Below are 15,510 nucleotides of genomic sequence, written 5' to 3'. Positions count from 1 at the left end.
GGGGATGCCCACAGACAGACATGCCGAGGTAGGACCCACTTTGATAACTCCGTCCGAGTCCGTGTTATACTTGCTTGGCTTTGGATTAATAAATCATTCATTAAGAGTATCCCATTCTGCTCTCTGTAGCATCGTCTAATCATTGTAGTTGGAATAAAAAAAAAAAAACGTTACAATGGCCATGTCCGACAAACCTGTTGCGCTCGTCGTCGGCGCCTCCAGAGGATTGGGTCGCCAGATCGCCCTCTCGCTCGCAAGCAACAACTACGCAGGTACGTAAAGACCCTTGATCGACGAGGCATGCCCTCCTGTAAAAGATCCCTGGTCTCACCTACGCAGTCGTCGTCGCTGCAAAGACAGCCAGTGCTCCAGGGACGACCACGGAGGACCCGGACCCCAACTCGCCAGCATCGACGATCACGACCGTGACCAACGAGATTCGAAAGGCAGGCGGCGAGGCCACAGCCATCCAGGTGGACGTTCGCTTCGAAGAGAGCATCAAGTCATTAATCTCACAGACCATATCCGTCAGTAGTATCCCCTCACATTCCTAGATGAAGACACGGGCTGAACAAACCCCCAACAGACCTATGGCCGCCTCGACGTGCTCATCTACAACTCGGGCGCCATCCACTGGGCCCCCGTCAAGAACACCCCACTCGCCAAGTTCAAGCTCATGCAGAGCATCAACCCCACGGGCCTCTACACCACCGTCCACTTTGCCCTGCCGCACATGCTGGCCTCGCCCACAGCGCAGGAGCCCGCGCGGCAGGCCAGGATCGTCGTCATCAGCCCGCCCATCTACTCCCGCTTCTTCCGCGGCAAGACCCCCTACGCCATGGGCAAAGTCGGCATGTCCGTCCTGACCAAGGGCCTGGCTATGGACATTCAGAGAGACAACGCCATGCGCGGACGCATCAGCATCACGAGCCTCTGGCCCGCTGTCGCCATTGAGAGTGCCGCCACCCAGCAGTTCACAAAGGTGAACCCGGAGGAGCGCAACGACCTGAGGAAGGCCACCATCTTTGGCGATGCCATCCTGGCCATTCTGAAGGCAGGCGGGGACAAGGTCAACGGGGCGCTGCTGCTCGACGAGGACTTTCTCCGTGCGCAGGGCGTCACCGACTTTGATCAGTACAGCCTGGTCCCCGGGACGGCACCGAGGCGCATCATGCCACAGCAGCTTCCCGATCTCACAGTGGCAGAGCAGGATGACGAGGGGAAGAGGTACGATAGTTCCGCTAAGAGTAAGCTGTGATTGCAATGTCTTCACCCCCAAGTAGTCAGCAAGTGTATGTATGCTGTGTGCATGCCTGCATGCGCCGCTGTCAAGACCCAAACGCCAGAAATTGATACCCGATTATTAAAATCTTTCCACAAGCCCGTGCCGTCCAGACCATTCATACCAACGCCTACACGTCCGCGTTTTGCCGTTGGCTCAGGTCCGGCATGCCTCCCGCCTCTTCAATGTCCCCAATCGTAGAGTTGAACACAGAGGTCGCGCCGTTGAGGGCCTTGTTCCTGTTCCACTCGTTGCGGCTGCGCCAGATCTCGTCCATCAGATCCCGGTTGATCTGCTCGAGCTGCTCAATGGTGAAGCCCGACGTCTTGTTGGTCAGCTCCATGAGGAACTCGTCAACAGAGTGGCCAATGTCCAGCGGCTGCGACGCCGACGACCCAGAGTTGCGGCTCAGATGCTGTTCCTCCGTGTGGTTGTCGTTGAGCAGCGCCCCTATGCTGCCCTTGGCAGGCGTACGAGGGTATGCATTCGACGACGAGGGACTACCACTGAGCATCAAATCCATGCCCGTATTGTCGCCCCGCAGAGCTTGGGCTTGCGAGTGCGGCCATTGCTCTCCACTAGAAGTGGCCTGGCTCATGGGCGGCGCTGTGTCGGGGATATCCTCCTCGTCATCGTCTATTCGACTCGGCTGCTGCCCACTGTGGTTGCCGTTCGTGAGTTGGGTGCTCCAATTCGAGTCTCGGTGTGTCGATGGATCGGACGTCTTGGTCGTCGAGGCCTCATTGATGACGGCGGATGGCGAGACACCCGGGGGGAGAGATGTGACTGCGGACCGTTGCGAGATCTGGGTCATGGCTGTCTGCGATTTGGGCGGCGGCCCCATCTCGGACGCGGCCTGCGTGTCGTCGTTGACACCACTCATCTCCACATCGCCTTCCACACGCGTCACAGTGTCATTGCTCGTGGACCCCTGCTCTGCATTGGCCTGGGAGCTATCGCGGGGCGGGCTCTTGACCTGGAACCTCGCCATTGTGCGTTCACCGGGCACGACATCGCTCTGAATAGGTGCATCTTGCGAGTCACTGTCGTTGCTCAACCCAGCGCCCAGATCCGACTGCACCTTGTCCACAATGGACTGCATCGCCCTCCTCTTCCGGTCCTTCTCAGCCTGCTGCCTGGCTCTCTCAACCTGGCGGTGATACAGGGCGTCCCAATCGACGTGCGGATTGTTGGTCTCAATGGTGGCAATGTCAACCTCCACATTCGTCAAGAGCTCGTTGGTTCGGAGAGTGCGCTCCTTGTCCCCTATGGCTTTGGCATCCTTGGCCAGCGCCCGGATATCGAACAAGAAGTCTTGCGGTCGCGCATAGAATCCATTCGAGAGACGCTCCTCAATCGTAGTCGTCTCTAGATTGTAGAAACACTTGCCCGTCGCAGTATCCCTCAAAACGTCATTGTCATACTTGTCCTTGACGATCTCGTATGGTCGGCTTTCGCGCTCTGTAATGTCGGCGCGGACATAGTGCGGGTCGGCCTCGGCGAAAAGATACTCGATCGATGCCTGGGGGATGACGGGTTGCCTGAGCTTCTTGTATCGACGATTGATCTGGTCCATGATGGGCTGCAGCTGGATCTTGAGGGAGTTGAGAAGTTGATGGTCCTTCTTCTGCAGCGCCTTGATCTCAGCCTTGGTCGGTGGCTTTGGCTCTTCTCGCGGAGCGACTGGGAGTTCCTCCAACACACGCTTCTTGCGGTTCTCCGGGTCGGGGAACTCGGCCGGCTTCTTCTTGATGTACTCGAGCGTTCTGCTAAAGTACCTTCGGCGACTCAACGGTGACGGCGGCGCAATCTCCATGTGGTTTTTGCGAGAGAAGCCGAAAAAGTCACGAATCATCTCTCTCGGCTGTTCAACCTCGGCTGTTGCCAGAACAAGAACTGGATCCGTAGGTGGAATAGACCGAAGCATTGTCTGAAAGGTGATGAATGCAAGTGAGTCCCTCAGAGTCGCGTACCAAGCATCGTAGTTGGGAATGTAGATGACACTCGGCTTGTGGCGTCGGACTTCAGTGAACAAGCCGACAATGACCTGTTCCATGGGCTGGGGCCCGGTTAGCTCGAATTCTTTCTATGCCGCAAGAGAGCACTTACCCTGCCATCCCCGAGGAGTGTGGGCAGATCAAAGTTTTGAATGTGGACGCCCTCCAGATAATGAAGAATAGCCGATGCTAGATATCCATGGCCCATACCATGCTTTCCTGTGATGATGAAGCGGGGGCGGAACACCCTCGACCGTTCAAACTCCTGGTGGAGGGCTTCTCTTCCGAAGCCATGATCGTCGTCGTTGTGCTGCTCGTACATGGCTTCCTGGAGAGCTGTGAGCTTCTTCTTCCGAGGAAGCAATTCATCGAGCGCTGCCTTGGCCTTGTCGAGCTGGTTCGCAAGCAAGGGCGCAATGCTGTCGGGCAGCGCCTGAGCGCCCGACGTCGCCGAGCGCTCAGATGAGGGGATCAACTTCTTGACAGCCATCATGAAGTCAGACGCATGAACCGAGATATTCTCCGGCTTCACCACCAATTTCTCTTGGGTTGAGTAAATCTGTGGGTATGTGCGTTGAATGGCGTTGAGCGCAGCCTCCGTGGACAGAGCGCGCAGGTCGGCACCGCCGTAGCCCTTGGTCTGGACTGCCAGCGACCGCTTGAACTGGTCAGACAAGCCCCAGTCCTTGGTGTGGATGTCGATGATGGCCCGGCGACCATCCATGTCCGGCAGGGGGAAGTAGAACTCCCTGTCGAAGCGACCTGGGCGGCGCAGCGCAGGATCGATGTTGTCCGGACGGTTGGTCGCGCCGATGACAATAACTTGACCGCGCCCATCCATACCATCCATCAAGGCCAGCAGTGTCGACACGATAGACGCGTGGATCTGCTCCTGCTTGCTCGAGCGCACAGGAGCCAGTCCATCAATCTCGTCAAAGAAGATGATGCTCGGCTGCGTCTTCCTGGCCTCTTCAAAGAGGAGCCGCAGCTGCTTCTCCGCCTCACCAACCCATTTGCTGAGAGCATCAGCGCCCTTTCGCATGTAGAATGAGATTTTCTTGCCGCCAGAGCCAACCGAGTTGGCCAGCGCACGTGCGAGCAGTGTTTTACCAGTGCCAGGTGGACCATGGAAGAGCACACCACGCGGTGGAGTCACATGAAATCGAGTGAACAGTTCGGGATACAAGAGAGGAAGCTGCACCATCTCTTTCAGCTGGTCAATGTGACCCTGGAGGCCACCGACTTGGTTGAAATCGACGCTCATGTCAACGCCCAACGGATCGGCGTCAGCAAGGGCCTTGCGGTCCTTGATCTTCCCAACATTCGGGGTGGCATCAGCCAATCCTTGACCGCCGGGGACCAAGCCCCCAGCGGCAGCGGAAGCAGGCGTCATGCCAACATTTCCAGCGGCGTTGGAACGGTGCATCATCTCGTCATCACTGCTGTCCGAGTCGACGCCACCGGCTGCACCAGTGCCCCAGGGTCCGGTGAGGAGCGAGCCGGCACCGCCGCCGCCACCAAAAGGACCGTATGTGGTGTTGAGGTTGCGTTCCCATATGGCAGAGGCTGCTCCACGCGCGCGACGCGTGCGTGAAGGCGTCGGCGCAGGATCCACCTCGTCCTCCTCGACAATAGCGGGCGGGACGGGGGGCATGAAGTAGTTGACGGCCTCTCTTTTGCGGCGAGGTTTTTCGCCATAGACGATACCGGGTGACTCTTGTCGTGCACGTCGCCTACGGCCCTTTGACGATTGTCGCAATTCGCGAGCCTCTTCCTCGAGCTCATCCTCGTCAAGCTCGATATCGTCATTTCCAGATCCGTCGTCGGCGTGTTGGGAGGAGCGCCCAGACCTGCGACCTCTTTGGCTAGCCTTGCCTCTGGGATTGGGGCTGGCCAGTTCATCGTCGTCTCCACCGGCGGACATGGGCGCATCTTCTGAATCTTCGCCTGGCTCAAAGTCACTACTAGGCTCTGCTGCCGACCTCTTCGTCGCGCCTCTTCCCCTCGTCAGACGACGAGCTCGCCCAGTTGGCGCGGCATCCGATTCACCTGCCTCCGGCGCCGCTGCGCCCCGGGCTGCCCGCGTTCTTCTAGTGATGGGCACGTCGTCATCATCCTCGTCATCCTCAGCCACAGGCGGTGGGGTGACTTCCTCCTTAGATGCGTCTACGTCGCCCACCTCCACCCCAACATCGTTTGCCTCCGCCATCTCTTCGTCGATTTCTTCCTTTGACTCAATGGCGATTTGGTCTTGCGATAACTCGTCGGGCTCGTCCGCATCATTCACCTCCCTAAGGCTGCTTTCTTGCGTGGCCTCCTCGATTGGTTCTGGAGCCTTCTTGACGCTCTTGGCTGCACGTGAGGCGCGTGAGGTGCGTGCAACAGTCTCGGGACTCTTGCTTTTGGACGATCGCGCGTGCCTCCCAGAGTTGGTAAGCTCCAGGAACTCATCGGCGTCTTCGGTCGTAGCGCGTGTGCGTCGTGTGGATGCGCGTTGGGGTACTCGCAAGTGCACCATTCGCCTCTTTGTTGGTTTGGCTTCTACTTCTTCAGAAGCTTCGTCCTCTTGCTTCAGCTCGTCGTCACTCTCGTCGTCGCTTTCGGCGTAATTTGTCCGTTGCGTTGCCGCTTTTCGAGCGCGACGACCAGCTGCGTTCTTGGGGGCTTCTTCGTCTTCTTCGTCCTCTTCGTCCAGGGATACATCCTCTTCGCTGTCGGAGAGCACGTCGTCATCCTCGTCAATGTCGGAGCCGCCATACCCGCGACGTCTTCTTGGTTTCGTCCCGCTTCTCTTGGACCCCGTTCGAGCCCTCCGAGAAGTCTTGCGCGGCCGGGCCTCCGTCGGGTCAAAGTTTTCATCGTCAGAATCAGACTTGTTTGGGTCGAAGACTTCGAGGTCCCTCTTTCGTTTGCTCGACATGGTGGCGGAATGTGCAGAGGTTCAAGCGTGTGTCCAAGGTTGGATACTCGCAATCAGTCGGGCCGCTGAGGAGGCGTCCGCACAAAGAGTAAAGATGACGGGCTAAGAAACGAGTCAGTACGAGGCTCTGGGCCATTCAACTCGACCGATCGCCAGAACCCAGTCGCTCAAGTTGTCCTCACTTACAGTGATGGAGGTAAGTGGCCTGTCCAGACCTGGTCGCAGCGTGTCTCAGCAAGGAGCGCGATTCTGCTGAGCAATGCGCGACAAGGGCACCTTGGAATAGGCGCTCTGTCAAGATTGCAACAGCCTGAGCCACCACTGCAACAGAACTCGTCGAGTGGGGTGTGCAGCTCTCGGATGTGCTGCTTGTATTAATGATGGATGGACGGACGGACACTGAGGGAAGCGTCGACTGTTTTCGCGTGTCGATGTCGCGGTTGGGTCCAGATCCGCTTCTCGAGCTCTCAGTGGTCGAGAAGGCCTCACGTGCAGGCAACCACCGACGGGCGACTGGGTGGTCCGCGCTTTTTCCGCCCAGATTGACCCACTTTACCACGACCAAGCGCCGCACCACAAACACAATTGCCAGGGGCGCGCAACTGCATCTGCGCTTGTCTGCCATTGGAACACAATTCGACATTTAAGTCTAAAGGATTGCACATGCCAAAACGCAACAAATTCAGCATCGTTTGGTCGCAAAGTCGCATCGATTTGCTCAGAGACCGTCTCAAATCGCTACATCTCGCGTTTTTGGCATTCATGACCTCTTTGTCGTCGCCTACTACAACGCAATGGCATCAACCCATGAATTCAAGATCTTTAAAGCTTCCCCAGATCTTCATCCCAATGACGCCATGGGCATGCGCCATTGATGCGGCAGTCGTCGAGAGCTCGTAGGGCTGATTACACCCGGAGCCGACGGCTGAGGGGCGGCTCCGAATTTTGGTGCCTGATATATGAGGCCAGCAGGGAGCTCACCCTGGTTCTTACAAGCATCCCTTCAGATCGCTTCTCACGTGTTCGAGGCAACTCAACTCATGGATGGCTCAGATCACGACACTTATTCTGTTTTCATACTCAATGCCTCGAGTCTGGACTAGGAATTCGACATTGTCTTGGAGGCAGGATGCCCTCATGTCAGGCACTCACGACATGAAAGTCTATCCATCCCCAAATGAACCAGCGGGGAGCATCGTCCGAGCATGGGTGGACCTCTGCAAGTGGGCATCGAACCCTGAGAGTCTGAGACCGACGATCAGCCTTGCCCGATGTTACAGCATCGTCTCATGGCAGACTGATCCTTTCTGGGTCGGTGGTTGATGCTTTGCACGTCCTCCAGCAATGAGATACCTCCAAAGTGTGAAGGAAACCATGACGTCGAGACGAGGCAGCCGTTCCTACGCTACACATCCAGGGCCCCAACGACTTGGCAGAGTCTACTGTTCCAGGAAAACAACTGACAACTGAAGTGTAGATGAATGGCTTTTCCAACGCTTTCTCTATATCCGGTACGTACTGTGCCCGGAACGACACTCAACCAACCATAACGCCACGCCATCCAAAGAACTCGACTTTACGACTTGTCGAGGACGATGCGAGCGTAGTCCAGGAGGTTGACCTCTCCAGGGGCATTCTGTGTATATCGGCTGTTGAACTTGACAACCTTCTTAGTGTTGCGGAACGTCTTGACGTCAATGTAGACGGGATTGGCCACGACGTTGAACTTGACGCCCTCGTCGCACGGAGGGGTGGTCAAGGAGCCGGAATAGTGGTAGACATCCGACTTGCGAATGTGCTGCTCGAGAGCACCGAAGTTGAGGGCGGCGGTGGTAACCTTGTCGCCGACGCTGGGGATCTGCAACACCTTGGCGAGCGACTTGGAGATGGGCTGGTTGATGTGGTCGCCGGAGCCGGCAATCTCGATCATGAACCAATAACAGCAAGGTCGTCTGGGCCGATGTCAGTGTCTCTGTGTTGGTCAGGCTTCTAGGAAGGGGGGACGTACTGCCGTTCTGGAAGACAAAGTGAACCTCGGAAGGGTAGTACTCGTCGCCAATGCGGTGCTCCGAGGGCGTGTGGAAGTGGTACTGGGCAAGGCTGTACTTTGTGCCGTCGAACTCGGCGGAGCCGTTGGCAAAGACCTGGACGTTGTGGCCAGTGTTGAGGAACTCGGCGCCGTGGGGGTAGTTGACGATGTCGAACTTGTATGAAGCGCCGTCGGCAACGTCATACTTGCCGGTCTTGATGTTGACAGGGGATTGGTTCTTGCCCATGGCGCAGATCGTATTGTTTGGGCTCATGCTGTGCCACTCAAGCGCGGAGTGGAGCTCATCGTAGCCAAAATCACCATCGGCACGACGCTCAAGACCGACATCACGAGGCATCAGGTTTGTGCCATAGTGGCACATGGCAGACGCCAAGGATACCGAGGAAGCGAGGACGGAAAATACCTTCATCGTGGAAGTGTGTCTAAGGGACTGGAGTGAGTCGAGTATCCGATACAGAGCAAGTCTCTGGCGCAAAGAAGGTCTAGACGTCCGAAAGCAGAGGCCGTTGGCAATCATGGACAGCCGCCGAAAGAGAGCAGGGACGACCAGCATGCTATTTAAGCTTATTTTGAGATTCGACATGATCCTGCCAGATGTGCCGGGGCATCAGTACTGCGCCATGCAGCTGTGTTCCTGGGCTTTTCGGGATCATCCAAGCGCCCGGTCAAGCTTACAACCATTGCCCACCAGGAACATGGCGCCAAGAGACCATGTCCATGCTACCTTGCACAAATTCTTGTATCAAAGGAACTCCGCAGCGGAAAGCGATACGGATGGGTGTCAGACCAAGCCAGCGCCGCAATCATCAGTGAGGCAGGTTGAGGTACATGCACCCAACCGTCCCCGTATGCAAAGTTCAGGCCACCAAAAAGATCATTACAACAAAGATCCCGCATCCGAACCCTTCTCGACTTGGTTAGTGGCACGAAGAAGCTAGAATACTCTCAAGACGCCACATGCCGAGCTAATGAGGAAAAAGAAGGTCCAAAGGCCGTAGACAATGCCGCAATGGGAGCTGACAGGATGGAGCTCAACGCGGGTTGATTGACAGTCTGACAGACAGCCTTGCCCTCTTCGATGGCCATTGGCAGGTGCAGGCAGACTGTCCAGCGTCCAGTGACTCCTGTCATACGACGAGTCACATCATGGAATACTTCGGACTTCGGAGTGCAATGCAGAATCGCAGTTACCCCTCCGATACCTGAGACGAACTTCAGCAAGTCACAGTCCTAATATTCCCGAGCGAGCCCCGACCCTTGTTCATGTTCACGGTGCGCGCGCGCGTGGGCGTGAATCCCATTGTACATACGTACTTCAAGCTGAGCTGCCTCTTTGGGTCAGCTGAAAGTTCGACATGCGAGCGCTCGCTAGTCTAGGACGCCTGCGAAAATCTGACAAGCTCAGCGGCCATACGAACGGGCACGCCCATCCTCTCAATCTCCAGTGACGGTCAGTAGGCCGCTTTGCTCGAAAGGGGTATGGACCGTATGGTCAGCCTTCAGGAGTCAGGACTCGGTGCAGCGGTTCCACCACCCACATGTCGACGGGTTCATCAGGGCTCTACTACGTATGATTACATGTACGTAGTGGTCTCACTGTGCTTCAAAATCAGAAACCCGTTACACGTGTGTGAGTATCCGTGCTTTGTATTTCATTACGTACTCGGTTAGCTCGGTGCGAGTCTATTTAAGCTACCCGCGTGGAGCTGGATTCCTAATGCCGTGATACACGGCTTTGGAGAATTGAACGTTCTCCTCAAGAACAGCGAGCCTGTAACGCGAGGAACAAGAAGATGGATGTCGTTCCCTGGTTGCCGCATTGCCGTCAAGTCTTGGCAACGGACGGAAAGTGGAGAGCGGAAGCCAGGCCCAACTTCACCACCAAACCTTCTCTTTGATGGACCAAATAGGACGAGGGCACAAGTCTTCCAGACGGTAGGTGAGTCGAGTATTCCGTCCACGCGCTGGCCGATCAGTGGCTGATCATGCCCGGTCAGTTTCAAGATGCTAATCCTGTACGTATGCTTCTGCGGGCGCGCTTGGTCGTAATCAGACGGGCTGACTGTAGTCTGTGGGATGCTGATTAGCAGGGGATCCTCGCACGTGCTGGTCCCTGGGCGCACCACCTCTCTCAACCGCGTGTGCTTTGCTTCATTGACGACAACGACTCCAGTTGCCGCCCTCCATCTATAACGTAGGAGTCTAGCTGCCCTGGTGACGGAGAGACTCCTGCTGCAGCCTGCCAGCGCGCGGGCATTCCGCGGTGGCAGCAAATCAGACGCCGATTCTGCGCCTCAATCTCTCCAGCTGATGGCAGCAAGGCTCCTCAGCCTTCCGTAAGTCAGCTGCCTCGTTCGGCTGGTCTGCATTACTGAAGCCTCCCGCTCCAAGAAGCGTGGTCTGGTGAGAATCTGAGCCGTCCACGACATCTCTGCCAAGTCGCAGCTATCATGAAATAGCCTGGGTTGACGACGCCATCCGCAGCAAGCCATTTGATAGCACGATGACTCACAAGAGCACCGCTCATCCCGTGTGCTGTCACTGGGAGAATGTGACAATATCTCGTAAGCACTGAGCACGGATTCGGCGGAAGGCCAATGGCTTGGAAACTTGGCGCATCTCTGGCGCAGTTGCGATGAAGATGAAGAAAGATGAGTCATGCCGTGTGGCTCCCTTGACACTGATCGAACAAATGTTCAACCATCAGGAGCTGGCATTGCTTTCTCTTCGAATGCCGAACCAACAAGCGTGCGTCCTATGCAGGGTTCGAGATTTGACATGCAATACTGGCCGAGTGTACCCGCTTGATGCGATGCTGCCTTCATGTTGTATGATGGAATCGAACGGACTTGTTCGAAAGGTGTTGTTGTCTCTTCATGTTTGCTCTGTTTTCCTTCCTCTGATTCCAGAGTTATAGGAGTGCATAGATGGCTGATGCTGCCGTTCGCGCAGGACATCAAGTCTCGACTTGAGCATGTGGCCTGGCAGTAGCTTCCAGCACGCAACACTGCCAGTTCATCCAGCATGGACGGACGCAGAGGGTCGGTGAGATATGCCTGTCGTCTTTTGGCGGACAGATTCCACGAAACTGGCATCAGCAGCATGCTCCCTTCCGCTACTCTGCCAAACCATGAGTATCGTGGGATCTTGACTGTCACTTGCGTATGTCTCGCGTCCTCGCCTTGCCTGTATTGCAGGAGCTGAGGCCGGTTCAGCCACAACGTTTAGTCCAACCGCTTCAGGCGCCGCTAGATACGGGGCTGGCGGTGTCATAAGTGCGTCGTTGTAGAATCGTAATGGTGATACCGTATATACTACCGGTCTCCGAGCACCACTTTACGCATTCAGAACAGTTGCCACTGAAGACACATCGATTGTAGAAGATCAGGCGATGATGAGCACGCGGTGTTTCCGAGGACGCGAGTGGGCGGGTGCCATGCCATGCCGTAAGTCGATTTGATCCAGCCGAGCATCAAGTCGAAATCAGAGGGATAAATTTGGTCATTGGCTGTCTCTGTTGTCGAAATCGGCCGGATGTCTGCGCGGTACGATGCCGAGTACCATGAAGGAAATCGAGGAACGACAGCACACAACACTAGCATATGAAGAGCCTGGCTCCAGTCGTCTGCATATATATGTAGCCTGAGGAGAACAGGTGACGCCTAGACGCCCCAATGATTAATTCCATTCTATCATCAATATATGCAGGCTCGATGCCGGGTTACCGGCTCCCTTGCTGCGTCGTCGAAAGGGGCACTGGGACCTTGATGGTACATGTACATTGCCTGTACTTCTGGAGTTGGTCTCCTCTTGATGAGCAGTGGGAATATGTGTCCTTATCACGCGGATCTTCCTACGTAATGATCTTGTGTGGACCAACATGCAACATCACGTTATAGTATACCATCGCCAAATTATCGTGGCGGCCAACAAAGGGGGAATGTGCACAGCTGGAGGTGGATCTTCTAGACATGATAAATAACATGCAAATAGCCTTCTTTTCTCGAGAAATCTACGTAAGCCCTCGGGTCAGATTCTGGGGTATTTCTTTTGTTTGCTGAGCTTGTGATCAGACATGTATACTGAGTGACCCGATGTCCATCCAGCAATGGCATGTGCATGTATTGTATTCACATATAAGAGATGATATGTTTGGCTCATTTTACAAATGGGAATCACTAAGAGTCTCGTAATTGAGATGAATTAGGGCATTGTAGCCTTGGTATCTTTGCACAGATACGTGTATACATTCACGTAACGTACTTCCAACTTGACATCTCCAAGGCTGGTCTCATATTGCGGTTACTTACTTTCCATCCGAGGCACCACCTAGCTTTAAATGACCCTTTAGAGAATGGGTTTACTGATTGAAGCTCATATCGAAGCCTTGTGCGGACTATAGATGAATAACTTCCAAGGCAGACCATCGTTCTGTTCTTTGCTGTCGTGCAGGGTACGCAAAACACCACATCAACTCAACATGTCCAAGGATGCGGCATGGCCAAATTGATAAAAACTGGAAATAGGAGTAACACACATTTATCTGGGTGGCTCAATTTGGAGAGATTGAGTGACCTTGTGAGGCGTTGACGGCGCATGTCGCCCTGCCGTTTCATGCTTAGGATGCGAGCCGCCGGATGCACACAGACATGGACGGACGATATGAGCAACAGCAGCCAGGGTTGGAATGATAATGACACCAGCCACCACTCTCAAGTCCATACATGTATACAAGGAGTAAAGTCAAGATCTGGTTCCGCTGCGTACCTGTAGCATCGAGAGTAAGTATACAACCAAAAGTACAAAATCCTTCCCCATTCGCCTTCGTACATGCGGTAGGTATGTAGTGGAACCAGAACTCGAGTAACATATGGGATTTTACAAACATAATGACTCGGGCGCATGGGAATTCGACAAAATCATGCGTTATTGGCCGACATTATGATAGTCGGCTGCTGTGCAACCTTGTTGCATCGAGGCTGCTAGCTGTACCACATACCGCATTTGAACAGCAACGTGTCGAGAGTGTGGTCAAAGCTAACAGCCTATCAGTGCTATTTCTCACAATGGTTTGTTGCTAGGATCCGTCGTTATGATAGTGACTAGCTCGGCTTCATCGACATGAAATCTCATGACCAGCTTTCGCATTCGTTCATTCCGCACCGCAAGCCACACAATAATAGATTGGGTCGCAATCATGATCATAGCTCTGCCCTCCTCTACTTGCAAAGCATTGACCAAGTCCCGATCTATCACAAATTACAATCAGTGATCAAAGTTCGCACTGATTGATATTATTTCGGCACGCTCCGGATCCGGTGGTGCAGTGACGCGAGGTCTGGGGTCCGCTAGGTTCAAACTTCAGGGTAACTAGGAAAGCTTGGCACCAAGACCCTAGACATGGCCACCTCCGCTGGTTCAATCCGCTCTGGCTGCTTCAGTTTTGATCCAAACATTTAATATCACATGTTTGACCACAAGCTTTGCTGTGCTCGGGCTCCGACACCCGAATTTTGTTGGCGCAACGACATACGCAAGAAACTTTGCAACGTTAAGACCTCCCCACCGAAGGTTTTAGTTTGGGGGACTTCGCTGCTCCAGGTCCATGCGGCGGCCCCTGAGACCACAGTCGAGCTTATTAGCGTAGCCTAGGCAGCTCCGCCCCAACTCCGGTCCGCCATTGGCGACTCGGATCGCTTCGCCGGCCCGCGTCGTACACGCGGCCTTTGTTTACGCCAGCTATCCGTACACGGCTGCAAAGCGTTCGACGTGCTGTGAAAAATTCCATCGCGTCCTCGCTTGGAACATCCCCGGTGAGACTGTTTCATGCAAGGGAGTGAATTGGTTGACAATTTGACGGTGCCTGCAGGCATAACCTGGGGGAAAATTTCGTGGAGATTGGAGGGATGTTCCTGCCTTTTTAGATTAGGGGTCGCACATGTCGATCGTAGCGCATTCGGCCCTCAGTCGTCGCGTCATTAGCGCGTTCTCATCGCGTCCTATCCGTAGTTTATTTGGACTCTGGCAATTGACGCGAAACATCCGGCAATCAAACAAAACCTCCCATCTGCGTTCGAGCTCATCAACATGGTGCACCGGCAAGTCCGATCCTTCTTGGACAAATTCGCCCCTCGGAATCAAGTCGGCCGATAGTGGCGTCCTGCATCAAGCCTGTATGTATGTATGGTTGCGGCTCTGCAGAGGGAATTGAGTTTGTCCACCTGCTGCTCTTCACGTTCTAAGGCATTTAGTGGACGGATGTTTGTGATGGTGGCGTACTTTAGACGGAGTATATGTCGAGTCGACGCATCCGGTGCCGCAACAAACCGATATCCACGCGTCTCGCAGCTGGTCGTCCGAGCTCGAGCTCGCAGAGTAAGAACAATTGCGTGTCCATTTGTGCGAAAAGAACTTCCTCGCGAGCACAGAATACGTGAACAAGTAAACGAGCTCGCCGTGCTGCTTCATGCTGCCTTATCTTTGAGTGTTTTTGTCATCTTCTGAGCCAGGGTGCGTCCACAAAGAGGGGTTCGCAACGCCAACTGATAAATGTCCCTGGGACACCACGGAGCGACGGCTACAAGTATCTTGAATTGGCAAGACTGTGTAATATCCTTTGTACGGTCTATCTGGTCATGATCTGATTTCATTGGTGTGTCAGCGCAGGCTACTTCGGCTCTTGGATTGTGTGTGGTACGGCTCGGATGGGAGGTGTGTCCTTCACGGGAAGGTCCTGCGCGACGCGTCCGTCGGCTTCGAATTCATCGTCGGCTTGTGATAATCGAGCGCATGTAGCACAAGCCCTCGCCGTTCCTTCTGGTCACCCGAACACTGGCACTGAAAGACAGTCATGTGAATTCTTAGATCCCTTTGGTGAGTACTTGTAGACGCACACACACACACACACACACACGCACGGGGTTTTCGTTGAATTTCATGCCAGAACTGGAGATGATCTGTGATGCAGGCAAGGGTCGAACGGACACCTCAATCTTAGCGCAGGTCGACTTGATGCCGTGGGGTGATCTTGGCCCAATCAGCGGGCTCCTCAGCCCTCCCCTGCGACAGCAACACGAGCGTGCAGCGTTCTCAGTCATGTCGACGCCCTCAGTTCCTCTCTTGCCATCGTTTGTCCAAACAATTAAAGATTGATTAGTGTGAAAAGGCTTGCGACAGACCATGATAAGATGCTTGTTGGATGAAACGAAACGTGGAAGCCCTTATCACGCCGGGAGCACATGGACTGCCGCGCCCCGGCGAC

General features: G+C 54.8%; 3 protein-coding genes across 3 annotated transcripts; 1 reads left to right on the top strand and 2 right to left on the bottom strand.

The window, feature by feature from the left end:
* Positions 1 to 181: 181 nt before the first annotated feature.
* F5Z01DRAFT_671739 (uncharacterized protein) lies at positions 182 to 1,258 on the top strand (the record flags this gene model as incomplete). Its single annotated transcript, XM_046264730.1, has 3 exons — positions 182 to 272; positions 340 to 527; positions 587 to 1,258. 3 exons carry the CDS (start codon positions 182 to 184, stop codon positions 1,256 to 1,258), a joined length of 951 nt encoding a protein of 316 aa, XP_046121226.1.
* Positions 1,140 to 6,630, bottom strand: F5Z01DRAFT_464013 (putative AAA family ATPase). Its single transcript, XM_046259938.1, has 3 exons — positions 6,386 to 6,630; positions 3,392 to 6,301; positions 1,140 to 3,341 (listed from the first exon to the last, which is right to left on the bottom strand). The coding sequence occupies exons 2-3, from the start codon at positions 6,197 to 6,199 to the stop codon at positions 1,413 to 1,415; spliced, it is 4,737 nt and encodes a 1,578-aa protein (XP_046121225.1). The 5' UTR covers positions 6,200 to 6,301; positions 6,386 to 6,630; the 3' UTR covers positions 1,140 to 1,412.
* Positions 6,631 to 7,775: 1,145 nt separating this feature from the next.
* F5Z01DRAFT_671737 (carbonate dehydratase) lies at positions 7,776 to 8,658 on the bottom strand (the record flags this gene model as incomplete). The annotated part of the gene is made up of 2 exons (XM_046264729.1): positions 7,776 to 8,151; positions 8,204 to 8,658. The coding sequence occupies 2 exons, from the start codon at positions 8,656 to 8,658 to the stop codon at positions 7,776 to 7,778; spliced, it is 831 nt and encodes a 276-aa protein (XP_046121224.1).
* Positions 8,659 to 15,510: the final 6,852 nt, after the last annotated feature.

The sequence above is a fragment of the Emericellopsis atlantica genome (genome assembly GCF_019669845.1).
Source record: "Emericellopsis atlantica unplaced genomic scaffold F5Z01scaffold_5, whole genome shotgun sequence".
NCBI classification, from domain to species: domain Eukaryota; kingdom Fungi; phylum Ascomycota; class Sordariomycetes; order Hypocreales; family Bionectriaceae; genus Emericellopsis; species Emericellopsis atlantica.
The sequence above is the reverse complement of the archived record's forward strand: the minus strand, read 5'-3'. Positions and strand labels throughout refer to the sequence as shown.

Bases quoted from the DNA above. Each gene is read 5' to 3' on its own strand.
- F5Z01DRAFT_464013 (XM_046259938.1), bottom strand. From the start codon at position 6,199: ATGTCGAGCAAACGAAAGAGGGACCTCGAAGTCTTCGACCCAAACAAG. The intron at 3,342-3,391 runs GTAAGTGCTCTC...ACCGGGCCCCAG, and splicing joins CACTCCTCGGGGATGGCAGG to CCCATGGAACAGGTCATTGT.